This window comes from Ornithorhynchus anatinus, chromosome 5, assembly GCF_004115215.2.
Source record: "Ornithorhynchus anatinus isolate Pmale09 chromosome 5, mOrnAna1.pri.v4, whole genome shotgun sequence".
In the NCBI taxonomy this organism is placed as follows: Eukaryota; Metazoa; Chordata; class Mammalia; order Monotremata; family Ornithorhynchidae; genus Ornithorhynchus; species Ornithorhynchus anatinus.
Genome location: NC_041732.1, coordinates 16017125 through 16034001, shown reverse-complemented (window position 1 = coordinate 16034001; position 16877 = coordinate 16017125). Strand labels below are relative to the sequence as shown.

The following is a 16877-nucleotide window of genomic DNA, read 5'->3' as shown; positions in this document are numbered from 1 at the left end:
GCTGGAGGTTTCCTGAGGATTTACTCCATCCTCTGGTGGCTAGAGAACTTAAGTCAGAATCTTGCAGTGGTTTAGATTCTGGAGGCCCTCAGTGCACAGAGTAGCCTGGGAACAAGGTCCCTGGGAGCTCCAGTGGTGGGATTCTGGTTATTATTACTAAGCATCAGTAAAACCCCTACTCAGGGCAAGCACTGGGGTAGAGAAAAAATAATCAGGTTGGACACTGACCCTGTCCAACATGGGGCTCACTCTCTAAGTGGGAGGGAGATTTGGTAGTGAAAATTGACAGAGGAAGAAATGGAAGTCCAAAGTAGTCAAATAACTTGTCAAAAGTCACACAGCAGCCAAATAGCAGAGCTCAGATTAGAATTCTGGTCCCCTATCTCCCAGACCCATGTTCTTTCCATTAGGCCATACTGCTTCTATCAGCCATCAGGTAGAGACAGAAAAGCTGAAACAAGATAAACAGGATCCACATGTGGAGCCATGAGGGAAGGGATCGTATCTAGTAACTCTATTATACTCTCCCGAGCACTTATACAGTGTTCTGCACAGAGTCAGCACTCAATCAACACTACTGATTAAATGTCCTCTGCTTCCAGGGCCTCAGACCAGTGCCTTCCCTAGTTTTCAAGTAGAATACGGTGGGCCAACCCTGAGTGGCATGGAACCAGTGGGTTGATCGGATGGCGGCAGGATGGGTGAATGGTAGGCATGGTGGGTCTGTATGGTGGTCCCAGAGGAGTAGAGTGGGCTAACGCTGGATACTGCGGGACTGTTTGGAGAAAGTAAAGCTGAAACATGATAAACAAGATGTTACATATGGAACTATGAGGGAAGGGATCATATCTACAAATACCAGAGCCAACATCGGGCATTGGGGGACTGTTCGGAGGATCCCGTTCACTCTCACAGGCTTTGGTTCTTTGGGTCTAATTCTACCAACACTTGTGGGCCTCTGGACCCAGAAACAGAAGTCTGCCAGGAATGGCAGCTTGGAAAGTCCCTGTGAAAGCAGTCAGAATACCAGGAGGGGGATGTCATGCCTGAAAATGAGATGAGTGGCTCACTGTTGGCCAGGGAGAACAACTCACCAGTTGAGTAGGAAGTCATTTGCTTGGAGCAGGTTCACTATCCCTCATAGAGGAAGAGGAATGCAGCAAACTATATGAGATGTTCCATTTCCAGCAGTTTAAGACATTTCAACCTCACATCTTTCATAAACGATAGACCACAATTTTCCCCACTTTCAAAGTCTTATTAAATTCATACCTCCTCTAAGAGGCCTTTCTTGACTAAGCCCTCATTTCCCCTACTCTCTCTCCCTTCTGCTTCGCCAAAGTATTTGGATCTGTACCTCTTATTAATTTTATTTAAGAGAAGCAGCATGAACTAAGAGAAGCAGCATTGCCTAGTGGATAGGGCATGGGCCTAAGAGTCAGAAGGACCTGGGTTCTAATTTCAGCTTTGCCACCTGTATGCTGTGTGACCTTGGGTAAATCACTTACTTCTCTGTGCCTCAGTTACCTCAGCTGTAAAATGGGGATTAAGCACCTCGTGGGGCAGGGACCATGTCCAACCCAATTTGCTTGTACCTGGTACATAGTAAGTGCCTAACAAATACCACTTATATTATTACTTTGGTCACCTGCTATTCACTCTATCCTCAGCCCCACAGCACTCTTGTACAGGTCTGTAATTTTTTAATGGTATTTGTTAAGCTCTTACTCTGTGTCAAACACTATTTTAACATTATGAAGTTGGACACAATCTCTGTCCCACATGGGGCTCACAGTCTAAGTAGGAGGGAATAGGGTTTAATCCTCATTTTACAGTTGAGGAAACTGAAGCAAAGAGAAGCAAAGTGAACTGGCCCAAGGTCCTAGAGCAGAGAAGTGGCAGAACCGGGATTAGAACCCAGGTCTGCTGACTCCCAGATCCATGCTCTTTCCTCTAGACCATGATGCTTCTTATGTATTTTAATGTCCATCAATCAATCAGTCAATCATATTTATTGAGGGTTTACTGTGTACAGAACATTGTACTAGGTGCATGGGAGAATACAATATAACAATATAACAGACACATTCCCTGCCCACAACGAATGTAAGCTCCTTGTAGGCGGGTGTGATGACCCATTCCACTGACCCTGATACTTGTGAGAGGGAGAAGGAAGCCAGGAGAATCAATCCTTGGTTCCCCTCCTTGAAGTGTAAGCCAAATCCAGCAGAGAGAAGGACTAGGGAGGAAGTAGGAGGAGAAGCAGCATGGTATAGTGGCTAGAGCATGAGCCTGGGAGTCAGAAGGTCATGGGTTCTAATCCTGGCTCCGCCACTTGTCTGCTGTGTGACTTTGGTCAAGCCGCTTAACTTCTCTGTGCCTCAGTTACCTCATCTCTAAACTGGGGATGAAAACTGTGAGCCCCACATGGGGCAACCTGACTACCACAGTGTTTAGAAAAGTGCTTGGCACATAGTAAGTGCTTAATGAATGCTCTTATTATTAAGTAGAAGGACAGGTTGGAAAGAACAAAGAGAACCTCTGCCATCTTGAGGCAAGAAGAAGTAAGCTGTGGACCCTGGATGCAGGGAAGAGGGAGGGATTGGAGAGGATCCCTGGAAGTTCGGATTCCAGCGGCCCGGACTCCAGAGGAGCGAGGCTCCTGGACCTGAGAGGGAGAAGAACATGAAGCTTGGGACACCTACATGAAAATATAGAAGGTCTTGGATGGAACAGTAGTAGATCCAAGGAGAAGCAATTCAACCTGGATTTGGTGCAGTTGTGACCTTATTAAGCATATATTAACTATCATGAAGATCCCAGATCTTGGCGTCTGCCTGTTGTGGGGGTTGGGGGAGAAGCTCCAGATGTTGGGAAGACACATGACCTGAGGAGCCGCTGGAAGGAGTACTTTGTCTGTGGGCTTTCTGTAAGCCAGTCTGGGAAAGGAGCGGTGGGCTTGGGACCGGTGACCTCAGCCATTGGAATGGTGGCAGAGAGAAGGATGCAGGGACTCAGGGTGCGGTGAGTAGGCCGCCCCAAACCTCTGTAGAAGTATGAGAAATCTAGAGGGCATTAGGACGCAACCAAGTCTGACAGGGGTTAGGGCATGACAAAATGACTGGGTGCTTTCTTCTTTCCCCCCCGGATTTAGGGCTGAAAATCCTAGTATAGTACAGCAGGGAATGAGCCCACCAACTCTGTTGTTTTCAATCAATCTGTGGTATTTATTCATGTTGGCATTTGTTAAGCGCTTACTATATGCAGAGCACTGTTCTAAGCGCTGGGGGGAGATACAGGGTAATCAGTTTGTCCCACATGAGGCTGACAGTCTTCACCCCCATTTTACAGATGAGGGAACTGAGGCACAGAGAAGTGAAGTGACTTGCCCACAGTCACACAGCTGACAAGTGTCAAAGCCGGGATTCGAACTCATGACCCCTGACTCCTAAGCCCATACTCTTTCCACTGAGCCACACTGCTTCTCTTTATTGAATGCTTTCTGCTTGCAGGCCACTGTACTAAGCACTTGGGAGAGTGCAACAAAACGGAGTTTGTAGACATGTTCCCTGCCCGCAGTTGAGCTTACATTCTAGTACTCTTTGCGCACAGTAAATGCTCAAAAATAAATAAATAAATGAATAAAATAAATGGTGGTATTTGTTAAGCACTAAGCGCTTACTTGTGCAAAGCACTAAGGTGATCAGGTTGTCCCAAGTGGGGCTCCTAGTTTTAAACCCCATTTTACAGATGAGGTAACTGAGGCTCAGAGAAGTTAAGTGACTTGCCCAAAGTCACGTAGGTGGCAAGCAGTGGAGCCAGGATTAGAACCCATGACTTCTGACTCCCAAGCCCAGGCTCTTTCCACCCAGCCACACTGCTTCTCTAATGATTGATGGATTCCACCCTGTTTCTGTTATGTAATACATCGCTTTCGACTTAATGGCTCTCTGAATCAATTCATCAGAGCTTTGACTGAGCACCTGCTGTGTTCTGAGCACTGGACTGGACTTCACTGGACTGCACTGGACTGTGCTGGATGGAGCACTGAGCTTAGAAGAGTATAACAGAATTAGAAGACACCCGCTCTGCCCTCTGGGAATTTACATCATCGGGTAGGAGTCAGACAATAACAATAATAATAATAACAGTATTCGTAAAGCACTGACTATGTGCCAAACACTGTACCAAGCACCGGGGAGTACAGATAATTCCAGCTGGACACAGTCTCTCACAAGGGGCTCCACAGTCTTAATCCCCATTTGAGAGATGAGGTAACTGAGGCATAGAAAAGTAAAGCAGCTTCTCCAATGTCACACAGCAGACAGGTGGCGGAGCCGGAATTAGAACCCACATCCTTCTGACTCCCAGGCTTGTGCTCTGACCACTAGGCCAAACTGTTTCTCCAGACAAATAAACGATAGACTGGGGGAGTGAGGGAGTATGTAGGATATGAACAGAGGTGCCACAGGGGATGTGAAGACTTAGGGTTTAGGTGGGAGGTAAGGGCTCAAGGAGCCATTGGAGAATCTAAGGCTCTAAGGCTCTAAGATCTAAGAATCTAATCTAGAGATATTAGAGATTACATGGGGAATGAATGTCTTCTGAGGAAGGGCATACGAATGGTTTATACCGTTAACCAGACTCAGCAGGAAGGCAATATGATCTAGTGGAAGAGCACAGGCCTGGGAATCACAAGATCTGTATTCTAAACTCAGCTCTGCTACTTGCCTGCCGAGTGACGCTGGGTAAGTCACTCGACCTCTCTGGGCCTCCATTTTCCTCAACTAAAACATGGACAAAAAGATTTCTGCTCTCCTTCCTTCTTAGACTGTGAGCCTCATATCGGCTAGGGGTTGTGTTTGACCTCATTATATTACTCCAGGGTTTAGTACTAAAATGATCGTTATCAAACTCCTGAGCATCAACTTGAAGGCCCTCCAGCAGCCCTTTCCCCTGCCTGTCCCCTCTTCTCCCAATAAACCCCAACTTGCTTGTTTGTTCGTCTCAAGCCAACCTACTCAGCCTGGAACTCCTTCCTCCTTCAGACCTGGCAGATCACTGCTCTTTCCAAATTCAAGACTGTGAACTATATCAGAAATTCAAGACTGTGAACTATATCAGAACTTTGGACTGTAAGCTCTTCGGGGGCAGGGAACGTATCTGCCAATCCTGTTGTATCATCCTCTCCCAAGGGCTTAGTTCAGTGGTCTGCACATAATAAGCACTTAATAAATATTACTGATTCATTGATTGCAGGTCTTTCTGAAATCTCACCTCCAGGAAGGCTTCTCTGATATCCTCTCCCTAACTGAGTCACCTTTACACTTACTTCTACCTGCTGACCCTTGTCCACCTCCACTGTCCTTTGGGCTTTGAAGATGGGGAGAGCGATACTCTGCCTGATATGAAGGGGGGAAGGGGAGAGGAAAGAGGATAGGAAGGAGAGGAAGAGAACACAGTGAGCGCTTAGCAAACATCGTAATGAAGTGGATGGTCAGTGACAGCAGGTATATGAAGAGTGGGGAGATTTGCACTTCATTCAGTCATTCATTCATATTTATTGAGTGCTTACTGTGTGCAGAGCACTGTACTAACCGCTTGGGAGAGTACAATACAACAATAAAAGGCCCACAGTGAGCCTTCCTTCCAGGGCTGGGGAGACAGACATTAATACAATTAAATAAAATTACAGATATATGCATAAGTGCTGTGAGGCTGGGATGGGGGAAGAGCAAAGGGAGCAAGTCAGGGTGACCCAGAAGGGAGTGGGAGATGAGGAAAGGTGGGGCTTAGTCAGGGAAGACCTCTTGGAGGAGATGTGCCTTCAATAAGGCTTTATAGGAGGGGGGAGAGTAATTGTCTGGCAGATTTGCGGAGGGAGGATGTTCCTAGCCAGAGGCAGGACATGGGCTGGGGTCGGCGGTGAGCTAGATGAGATGGAGGCACGGTGAGAAGGTTAGCACTAAAGGAGCAGAGTGTGTGGGCTGAGTTGTAGAAGAGAAGAAGCAAGGTGAGGTAAGAGGGGCCTAAGTATTTGAGTGCTTTAAAGCCAGTGGTGATGAGTTTTTGTTTGATGCAGAGGTGAACAGGCAATCACTGGAGTTTTTTGAGGAGTGGGGTGACGTGTCCTGAACATTTTTATACAAAATGATCCGGGCAGCAGCATGAAGTATGGCTGGAGTGGGGAGAGTCAGGAGGCTGGGAGGTCAACAAGGAGGCTGATGCAGTAATCCAGGCAGGATAGGGTGAGTGATTGTATTAACGTGGCAGCAGTTTGGATGGAAAAGAAAGGGTGGATTTTAGGGATGTTGTGAAGGTGCGACTGACAGGATTTAGTGATGGATTGAATATGTGTGTTGAATGAGAGTGAGAAAAGTCAAGGATAACACCAAGGTCAGAGGCTTGTGAGACGGGAAGGATGGTGGTGTCGTCTACAGTGAAAGTCAAGGGGAGGACAAGGTTTGGGTGGGAAAATAAGGAGCTCTGTTTTGGGCATGTCAATTTTGAAGTGATGGGAGGACATCAATTAGAGATGTCTTGAAGGCAGGAGGAGATATGAAACTGCAGAGAGGGAGAGAGATCAGGGCTGGAGATGTAGATTTGGGTATCTTCCGCATAGAGGTGGTAGTTGAAGACATGGGAAAGAATTCCCCAAGGGAGTGAGTATAGATGGGGAATGGAAGGGGACCCAGAACTGAACCCTGAGGGACCCCTACAGTTAGTGGGTGGGAGGCAGAGGAGGAGCCCTCAAAGGAGACTGAGAATGAACGGCCAGAGAGATAAGAGGAGAAGCGGGAGAGGACAGAGGCAGTGAAACCAGGGTGAATGTGAATTTTTAGGTAAATGATCTAAGCAGCATAGGGAAGTATGAACTGGAGAGTTGGAGAGGCTAGAGATTGGAACTCCTTTTTGTTTTTGTTTTTTAAAGCATTTGTTAAGCACTGAGTATGTGCCAGGCACTGTATGAAGCACTGGGGTAGATACAAGATAATCAGATTGGACACAGTCCCTGTATCACATAGGGCTCAAAGTCCAAGTTGGAGGGAGAAGGATTGAAACCCAGTTTTACAGATGAGGTAACTGAGGCATTGAGTATTTAAGTTACTTACCCAAAGTTGTACAGCAGAAGAGTGGAGCCCGAATTAAAACCCACGTCCCCTGATTCCCGGACCTGTGGTCTTTCTGTTGCGCCATGCTGCTCCTTCAGTGGTCTTGTAAGTAAAAAATAGACATCGATTGCGCTTTTCATTGTGCTGCATCCAATCAATCAATTGTATTTATTGAGCATTTACTGTGTGCAGAACACTGTACTAAGTGCTTGCATCCCCCATCTACTCACTCGTTGAACTCCGCACGCTCTTCCTTCCTTCAGCTGATTGTCAGTCCTAAATCCTCAAGACCAAGGGTCGCCCAACACTCCCCACCAGCAATTCTATTACCGTCATCTTCATCATCTTCATCATCACCATGGTCATAGTCATCATCACCGACCACCCCGCCGAGGGTAAAGCGTGGTACAAAGTGCTTAGGAGAATCCAGCAGTTTCAAAGCACAGGTTCCTTCCTCTCAGAGAGCTTCCACAAAGCAGCTTGGCCTTCCAAAAAGAGCATGAGTCTGGGGGCAAGAGGACCTGGGTTCTAATCCCGACTACCCTTCTTGTCTGATGTGTGACCTCGACAAGTCAGTTCACTTCTCTGGGCCTCAGTTCCCTCATTTGCAAAATGGGCATCAATTCCTGTTCTCCCTCCCACTTAGACTGTGAACTCCATGTGAGATCTGAATTTCTTGTATCGACCCCAGTGCTTAGGACCATTCTTGACACAGTAAGCACTTCACAGATACCACGATTATTGTTTTTATTGTTATTGTGGAGTCAGGGAGAGAGAAATGATTTACAAACACCGGTAGCTGGGGGAAGAACACATTGATGCAACAAGTAGCAGCACAAATACGTCAGGATGGAATAGCTGAGTAAATCAATGAGGAACTTGATTCACACAAGTATATCAGCACCAATAATAATGTGTTCAAGGTTGAGGGCTAGGAGGGGCTTATGGGCCTGCCGAGGTTTCAACACACTGTACTAAAGCGCTTGGAGGAGCCCAAAGCGGCCCCCTTCCCGGGGCATCCGTCGTCGCCCAGAAGTCCATGAGTGATGACCCAGCATTGCCAAACGCCATCCTAGATTCATCGCCATAATGGCAGTGATGATAATTACTGGCAGCCTTTCTTCGGGGGACAGGTCCCTTAAAATGCCAACTCCTTTCATCAACCAACCGCACCAAGTGCTTGGGAGGGTCCCACCTACGACAGAGTTGGTAAACATGTCCCCTGCCCCCAGCGAGGTCACAGTCTCAACTCTTTTTGGGCAGCAATCCGTGTCCAATCAACTCTTCGGAAGGACGGTACGCTCCCAAGCGTCGAGTATGGTGTTCTGAACCCCGTAAGTGGTCAATAAATACCATCCAGCGGTCGATAGATAGCTGGAACTCGGCCTTTCCTCTCCAGTCATCCTACCCTGGGTCCAGGGTCCCCCCTTATTCTGGCTCCAGCCGAGGGAGGCTGGAAGTTTCTCCGACTCCGAAGCCCCCGGGGGGCCCTCCCTGGCTGAAGCCAGCCCTGGCTGGTGACCACCCCCGCCCCACCTGTGCCCCTGCCCGGCTCCAAGACCCCAGTTCGGCCCCAGCGGCCCCTCCCGACGCCTCCCCGCGCCCTCGCCCGCTCAATCAGGCCAGCACACGGTGGGGGTGTCAGCTTTCTGGAATATTTTATTTATATAGAAATACTTAAAAAAACATGAAGTAGCACCATTACTTAAGTTTTACCTTTATTATGTAGAACTTTAAATGTCAGAAAAATAAAACTCTTGATACAATTTCAAATCTTGTCTCAGCAAATATAATATTAGTATTTGACCGTGAAGTTAAAGGCCCTTTATCATAAAATAAAATATACTTTGTTTTTTTTTTAAACTTTGCTCAGTAAAGTACATTTAAGCTCAAGTAACGTCACCTACATATACAGAAACAAGTGGTAAACAAATGTATTAAAATAGAAATTCTAAAACTATAGTGCTGCAACGGAATTTCTGTAACTTTCACTGAATTCTATTTATACAAATGTTAGAAAGCTCAACAGTTCCTTTTGACATAGGTTTATACATTTCCGTTTTCGTAATAATATAGAATAAAATAGGCTTTATATCACGGAATAGAAAATACGCCGGGTGAAGCGGTTTTAAAAGATTTTTTTTCCGAAACTATAAAAAATCTCCATCCCAACAGAATACTGTTCAAAGAATTACACATTTTATGGATGGTAATTCTGCCCACAATTGTGTGATATTAAAATAATACAGTGTTCTTGGCCATGAGGCCATACTAAAATAAAAAAGATTTAACCCAGCTACAAAAAAGTTCACTGAACTTAAATTAAAATACTTGTAAACATCTTTGCAATATGAAATATAATTTTTCAAGTCAAAAAAGAATAAAATACTTCAATCTGTATTAATGCAATTTCTCTTTAAAACCTTTTAAACGCTTTTCAATATATATAAGAGATATGTTACAGTTTCTTTAACTTTGATAAAGCTGCAGTATCATGGTTTCACAGGAACTCCTGACCCGTCCGGAAACATTCAGGAAATTATCCCACCCACCGCTCTGGCCTCTCACGAAGAGCGACCCTGGAGAGCCGGGGCGGGAGAGCGGACTCACAGTCCAAGCATCCTATACGCACCCTTATTATTATTATCATCATCATCCGCTATTATTATCATCATCATCTTCAACATCATTATTATTCATCAATATCGTCCTCGACATCGTCGTTATCCCGGAGGGGGGAGAGTAGTGGTGGTTGGGGCGGTTGGGGTGGTGGGGGGGATCCTAACTTTTCAGAGGAAAGAAGAAGGTTGTGAGATCTCTGCTTTTGGAAGTTTCGTATCGGAAAGGTACAGTGTAAAAACTACTATTACTAAAGATGGAGTCACTGGCAAAAATTCACCATATATCGCATGCATTTTCGACGGCACCGAAGCTCCCTGGCGACGGTCATGTCCCCTCCCCCTCCCCCCCGGCTCTTCCAGCCCCCGGGTTTTCAGGCGGTGGCCAACGGCCGGACCGGACCGGCCCGGCGAGTCCGAGCCCCGCTGTTCCCGGGAGCGTGGGAGCGGCCTCCGACGGTGCCCGGGGCTGCCTCAAGAGAAGATGCGGATGGCCTGGGTGACAGCGGCGTGGCAGACGGGACACTCGGGCTCGCTGCGCTCGCAGATGCGGTTGGCGCACTCCATGCAGAACAGGTTGTGCCCGCAGGGCACCAGAGCCGCAATGACCTCGCTCTCGAAGCAGACGGAGCAGTCGCGGCTGCCCTGCCGCCGCAGGCCGGAGCCAGATGAGGAGCTGGACGAGGACGACGAGGAGGAGGAGGAGGAGGAGGATGACGAGGACGAGTCGGAGGGCGGCAGGCCGGGCGGGGGCCCGCCTGGCCCGCTGGCGTAAACCGGGTAGCCACCCAGGCAGCCCCCGCCCGGGTCGCTCCGCACCCGCCGGGCCAGAGGGTGGTCCGGGCCCAGGCCCCCGGGGGGCGGCGGGGGCAGCGGAGGAGGGGGCGGTGGGGGAGGGGACAGACGTGGGCAGCCGGGGGCGGCGGCCGGATGCAGACGGCGGTGAACCAGGAGCCCCAGGTTGGCATGGGGGGGCGCGGCACAGCCCCCGCCCGGGAAGACCACGGAGGACGGGGAGGAAGAGGACGAGGCCGAAGAGGAGCAGGACGACGAGGAGGACGACGATGAGGAGGACGATGACGAAGACGAGGGGCAGGCCGGGCCCGCGGGGATCCCGCCGGGGGGCCGCTCGAACTGATGAGGCCAGAGCAGGGGCACCCCGGGTGGCGGGGCGGGGGCAGGGTCAAAGGCGGGCAGGTCGGCCACACAGCCGCAGTCTGGGGAGGGGGCGCCGCCCCCGCTGCCGGCCTCCCCGCCGACCCCAAAGCCGTTGGCGTTGGGGGCGAAGGCCAGGGCGGGGCTCGGGGGGCTGTAGCTGCCCAGGCGCGAGGTGGCGACCGCGCCCCCGAAGTACGAGTCCGTGGAGGCGCCGCCCAGCGAGCCGGAGCTGTCGTGGCGGTAGCCGGCGAAGGGCTTGCGGGCCGGGGCCGGGGGCGGGCCTGGGGCGGGGGGCGGGCCGGGGGTGGGCTTGCTCCAGAGGCCAGCGGGGGTCCCGGGCCCGTGGTGCAGGAGGTCGAAGCCCACGTCGGTGCCGTTGGCGTGGAAGTCGTTGTCGTCGCTGAGCTCCACCAGGCCGCCGGTGCGCAAGGCGATGTGGGCCTCGATCTCGTCGCGGGCGCGGTCCACGTTCTCTGGCATGCCCGTCACCTCAAACACCGGCTCCTTGTCACGGCTCGGCGTGACGATGTACGTGTGCGTCTGCTGCTGGATGCGCTTGATGGTCGCCCCCTTGGGCCCCACCACCAGCCCCACCACACGGTACGGCACGCGCACCTGGATAGTCGTCTGGCCCGGCAGGGCGGGCGGCCCCGGGGCAGCCCCACCGCCCACCCCGCCCCCACCGCCCACGCCACCCCCGCCGCCGCCCCCACCCAGCGCGCCCGCCTTGGTCCGGGACGCGCGGATGAGGGAAAAGTGCTCGGCCGCCGAGATGATCTCCCGCCGGGCCATGGCCACGTCCTCCTTGCGCCCGGTCACCACGAACACCGGCTCCTCCCCGCGCACCGGGGTCTTGATGTACGTGTTGGTCTTCGCCCGCAAGGCCTTGATCTTGCAGCCTGTGGGACGCCAGAGGGAGGGGCGGGGAGGGAGGCAGAGAAACAGCCAGAGACAGACACGGCAGAGAGAGAGACACAGGGGAGAGAGACGGACACAAGGGAGAGAGATGGACAGACACGGGGAGAAAGAGCCGGGGAGAGAGACGGGGAGAGAGAGATGGGGAGAGAGAGATACACATGGGGGAGAAAGACAGAGAGACACAGGGGAGAGAGACAGAAAAACAGCGGAGAGAGATAGACAGACACAGGGGACAGAGAGAGAGCAAGATAGGGAGAGACAGATACACACAGAGGAGAGAGACACATACAGTGGAGACATAGATACAGGGGAGAGAGATGGACAGACACGGGGGGCGGGCAGAGAGGGAGGGAGAGGGAGAGAGAGAGAGAGAGAGAGAGAGAGAGAGAGAGAGAGACAGGGAGAGACAAATAGACACAGGGCAGAGAGATGGACAGACCCAGAGGAGAAAGACAGATACAGGGAGAGAGATGGACAGACACGGGGAGAGACAGATAGATACAAACAGGGGAGATACACACACAGGGGAGAGTGATGGACAGCAGGGGAGAGAGATGGACAAACACACAGGGGAGACACACACACAGGGGAGAGACACACACAGGGGAGAGAGACAGACACACACACACGGGAGAGAGACAGACAAATGAGAAGGAGAGAAAATAGAAAACAGACAGGGAGGAAAGCCAGAGAAGTTGGTGGGGGGGGAGAGACACAGATAGGTGGAGAGACAGATGGGGAAAGAGAGACAAAGAGAGGGGGAGACAGAGAGACAGGCAGGCGGAAAGAAATTGCGGGGGGGGGAGCAAGTAAAGGGAGAGAGACAGAAAGGGGTTGAGGGGAGGGAGGGAGAGAGTGGAAGAAAGAAAGAAAGAAAGAAAGAAAGAAAGAAAGAAAGAAAGAAAGAAAGAAAGAAAGAAAGAAAGAAAGAAAGAAAGAAAGAAAGAAAGAAAGAAAGAAAGAAAGAAAGAAAGAAAGAAAGAAAGAAAGAAAGAGAGAGGGCGTTACTGCGGGATAACCGGGGCGGGCCTCAGGAGGGAGCAAGGGAAAAGGCGGGGCGTCTCCGCGGGATAACCGGGCGGAGAATGGGGAATGGGAGAGGGAAGAATGGGAGAGAGAATGGGAGAGGAGGCGTTGCCGCGGGATAACGGGGTGGTGGGGGGCGAGAAGGGGAGACAGAGGGGCTACCGTTTAGTAACCGGGGCGGGGCGAAGGAGAGGAGGGGAGTGGGGGTCCGTCCGGGGGATGACCGGCTGGGGGATGACCAGCCGGGGGATGACCGGCCTGGGGATGAGCGGCCGGGTGATGACCGCGGGATAACCGGGGGACCACTTTCCCCGACCACTTTCCCCGCGGGAGAAGCGGGGCGTCGTCTGATACAGCGCGGCCCGCGCAGTAAGCGGGCAGCGGGGGGCGCCCAGCACACTCCCCGACACAAAGAAACGCACACACACGTCACACACACAAAGAAGTAATCACATGCACTCACACAAAGAAACGTTGGCACATACACAGAGGGCCAAGTTACACACACACACACAAAGAAACGCACACACCCCTCCACACACACACACACCCCTGGCACACAGGCCCCTCACACAAAGAAGCGAGCCACCCCCACTGATGCCCATGCGCACCCACCCTTCTGTCACACACACACACGTGCCCCCACACAAAGGAACGCATGCAACGGGGTACAGATGCCCCTGCACAATGCAGCGATACACACAACCACACTCCCTCACGCCTGCTCGCACAAAGGAACACAGGCAACACCTGCAGGTGCCTATGCAGACACAAAGGGCAGCGCTACACACCCACTGAGGTCCGTGCTCACACACAAACACACACAAAGAGCAGCACCACACACCCATAGATAGCCATGACCACACATACACATACACACTCCTAGATGTCCGTCCTCACACACAAACACACAAGAAGCAGCACTACAAATGTCCATAAACACACACAAAGAAGCACTACACAGCCATAAATGTCCATGAACACATACACAGCAACATTACACACTCTTAGATGTTCGTGCTCACACACAAAGAACAGCACCACACAAACACACAAAAAGCAGCACTCCACACCCATAGATGTCCATGAACACACACACACACAAAGCAGTATTACACCCTCATATATGTCTATGAACACACACACAGAGCAGCATTACACACCCATAGATGTCCGTGCTCACACATAAACACAAAGAACAGCACCATACACCCACAGATGATCATGCTCTCTCCACACACACACACACACACAAAGAGCAGCACTACACAACCACAGATGTTCGTGCTCACACAACGAGCAGCTCTATACACACACACACACAAAGAGCATCTCTTTACACACAGAGCAGCAGTACACACCCAGAGATGCCCGTGCTCACACAAAGTAGTACACGTCCGTGCTCACATATCCACAGAGCGCAACACTATACACCCATTGACGCCCTTGCTCCCCCCCACACAAAGCAGAGCGCTACACACCCACACATGCCCATGCACACCGCCCCCATAAAGCAGCGCTGTACGCCCAGAGATGCCCGTGCTCACACACCCACGGCAGCACTCTGCACTCAGATGCCCATGCACACACACACAAACACTACATACCCGTAGATGCCCATGCACACGCAGACAAAAAAAAAAAACCACTATACACCCGTAGCTGTTACATGTACAAAGAAACACTACACACCCATAGATTGCATGCACAAACACTACATATTCAGAGATGCCATTGCACACACACACACAAAGAAACACTGCATATACAGAGATGCCCATACACAAACACTACACATCCATAGATGCCCATGCGCACACACACACAAAGAAACACTACACACCCATGGGTGCCCATGCGCAAACACACAAAGAAATACTACACACCCAAGGGTGCCCATGCGCATGAGCGCACACGCACACACAGAAGCACTACACACCCACAGATGTCCATGAACACACACACAGCAGCAGCACTACACACCCCTGGATGTCCATACACACCCCACACCCTACAGCACTACACACCCAGAGATAGCCATGCATTTACACAAAGAAGCACTACACATCCCCAAGTGCCCATGGACACGCACACACACACAAAGAAGCAGGACACACCCCCAGGTGCCCATGCACAGATACACACACAAAGAAGGACACACCCCCAGGTGCCCATGCACAGATATAGACACACAAAGAAGCAGGACACCCCCCCCCCCCCCCAGGTGCCCATGCACAGATACACACACAAAGAAGCCGTAACCCGCCAGGTGCCCATGCACACACACAGACACACTCACAGAAGCCGTACAGACACCCCCAGGCGCCCATGCACACACACAAAGAAGCAGTACACCCCCACCCCCACCCCAGGTGCCCATGCAGAAGCCCCCTCCCCACGGAAGGAGCCACACACACACTCCCGAGCCACAGAAGCCCCCGAAGGGCGGCAGGGAGTCCTCGGCAGGGCCTGCCCACCCCCGGGCACACATCGCCCCCCCCCAAGAAAGCCCAGCACCTAGGGATCGGCTGGCGCTCACCCGGGGGGACCCAAAGACGAACGATGAATGACCCTCACCGTCATCATGGGGGGCAGAGGGCAGGGGGGCAGAGGGCAGATCCCCGCCAGGACCTCTGCGCCCTCACACCCCGCACACAGGGAACAAGACACAACCCCACAACCCCGGCACGGCTCACACACACACACACACACCCCAGGGCGGCCCGGTGGGGTCCTGTCCCGGGTGGAGGCCCGGGGTGCGGCCGTGGGGTCCCGGCTTGGGAAGGTCAACCGGGGGCCGCCGGCCTTTGTCTTACACTTACACACACACACACACACACTCACCATCACACACACGCAATCAAGAGACACACAGATAGAATCAAGACCCACACCATCACTCAGAACCGGGACACTGCACGCAGAATCAAGACCCCCACACAGAGTCACTCAGAACCGGGACACACACCCAGACACAGGAGGTTGGGGGGGGGGGTGGAGGGGGGCGGTGTCAAGACCAGTCCTTCCCCGCCGGAGCGGAGCAGCCCCGCAGGGCCCCACAAAGACACACAAAGACCCACCGAGACAAAGAGGCGCACACGGGCCCCGCACCCACGGCTGCAGCAGAGGCGCCGAGCCCGGGCCGGGGCCGGCCTGTCCCGCCCCCCGCGTCCCCCCGCGTCCCCCCGCGTCCCCCCGCGTCCCCACCTTGCCTCCCCACGATCTCGGCGACGTGCTCGGAGCTGGGCACGGGGACGCACTCGGTCATGTTGACGCTCTTCCTGCGGGGCTCGGGCTCCGGCTCGGGCTCCGGCCCCGGGCCCGGCTCGTCCGCGTCCAGCCCGAGCAGCGACAGCTGGTCCAGCGCCATCTGCAGCGCCCGCTGCTCGTCCAGGCTGGGACCCCCGCCGCAGACCCCCGCCCCGCCGCAGACCCCCGTCCCCGCCCCCGCCCCGCCGCCGCCGCCGCCGCGCTCCAGCTCGGCGAAGAGGGAGCCGGGCATGGTCCCCGCAGCCGGCGGCCCCGCGCCCCGCGCCCCGCGGACAAAGGCCCGGAGGGGGAGGGGACGGCGGGGGCGGGCAGAGGGAGGAGCCGCCCGCCGCCCTGCCCGGCCCCTGCCCGGCCCCTGCCCCTGCCCCTGCCCCTGCCCCTGCCCCTGCCCGGCCGTCCGCCGCCCCCCCGGCTGGCCCGGCGCTGGGTGGCGGAGGGAGGGGCGGGGGGGTCCCAGGGAGGGCGAGGCTGCTCCGGGCGTCCCGGCTGCCACACTGCGCGACGCCGCCGCGCCGCTTTAAGGAGCCCCTCCCCGGGCCGACGCCGGCTGCCCGGCCCCGCCCCCCGCCCCGCCCCCGACAATCCACGCCCCCGGGGGCTCGCAGTCCCGCCCCTCCCCCGAAGCCCCACCCCTCCAGATCCAAGACCCGCCCCCCGCCCCCTGCACCCCGCCCTACGCTCCCTGTTAACTCCGAGCCCCGCCCCCTGCACCCCGACGAAACGAAGCCCCGCCCCTCGCTCCCCCAGGCCTGAACCCCACCCCTTGCACCCCGCG

General features: G+C 53.4%; 1 protein-coding gene across 1 annotated transcript; it reads right to left on the bottom strand.

Moving 5' to 3' along the window:
- Nucleotides 1–8751: 8751 nt before the first annotated feature.
- Nucleotides 8752–16334, bottom strand: MEX3B (mex-3 RNA binding family member B). Its single transcript, XM_029064533.1, has 2 exons — nucleotides 16040–16334; nucleotides 8752–11787 (listed from the first exon to the last, which is right to left on the bottom strand). Exons 1-2 carry the CDS (start codon nucleotides 16332–16334, stop codon nucleotides 10205–10207), a joined length of 1878 nt encoding a protein of 625 aa, XP_028920366.1. The 3' UTR covers nucleotides 8752–10204.
- Between the last annotated feature and the right edge of the window lie 543 nt (nucleotides 16335–16877).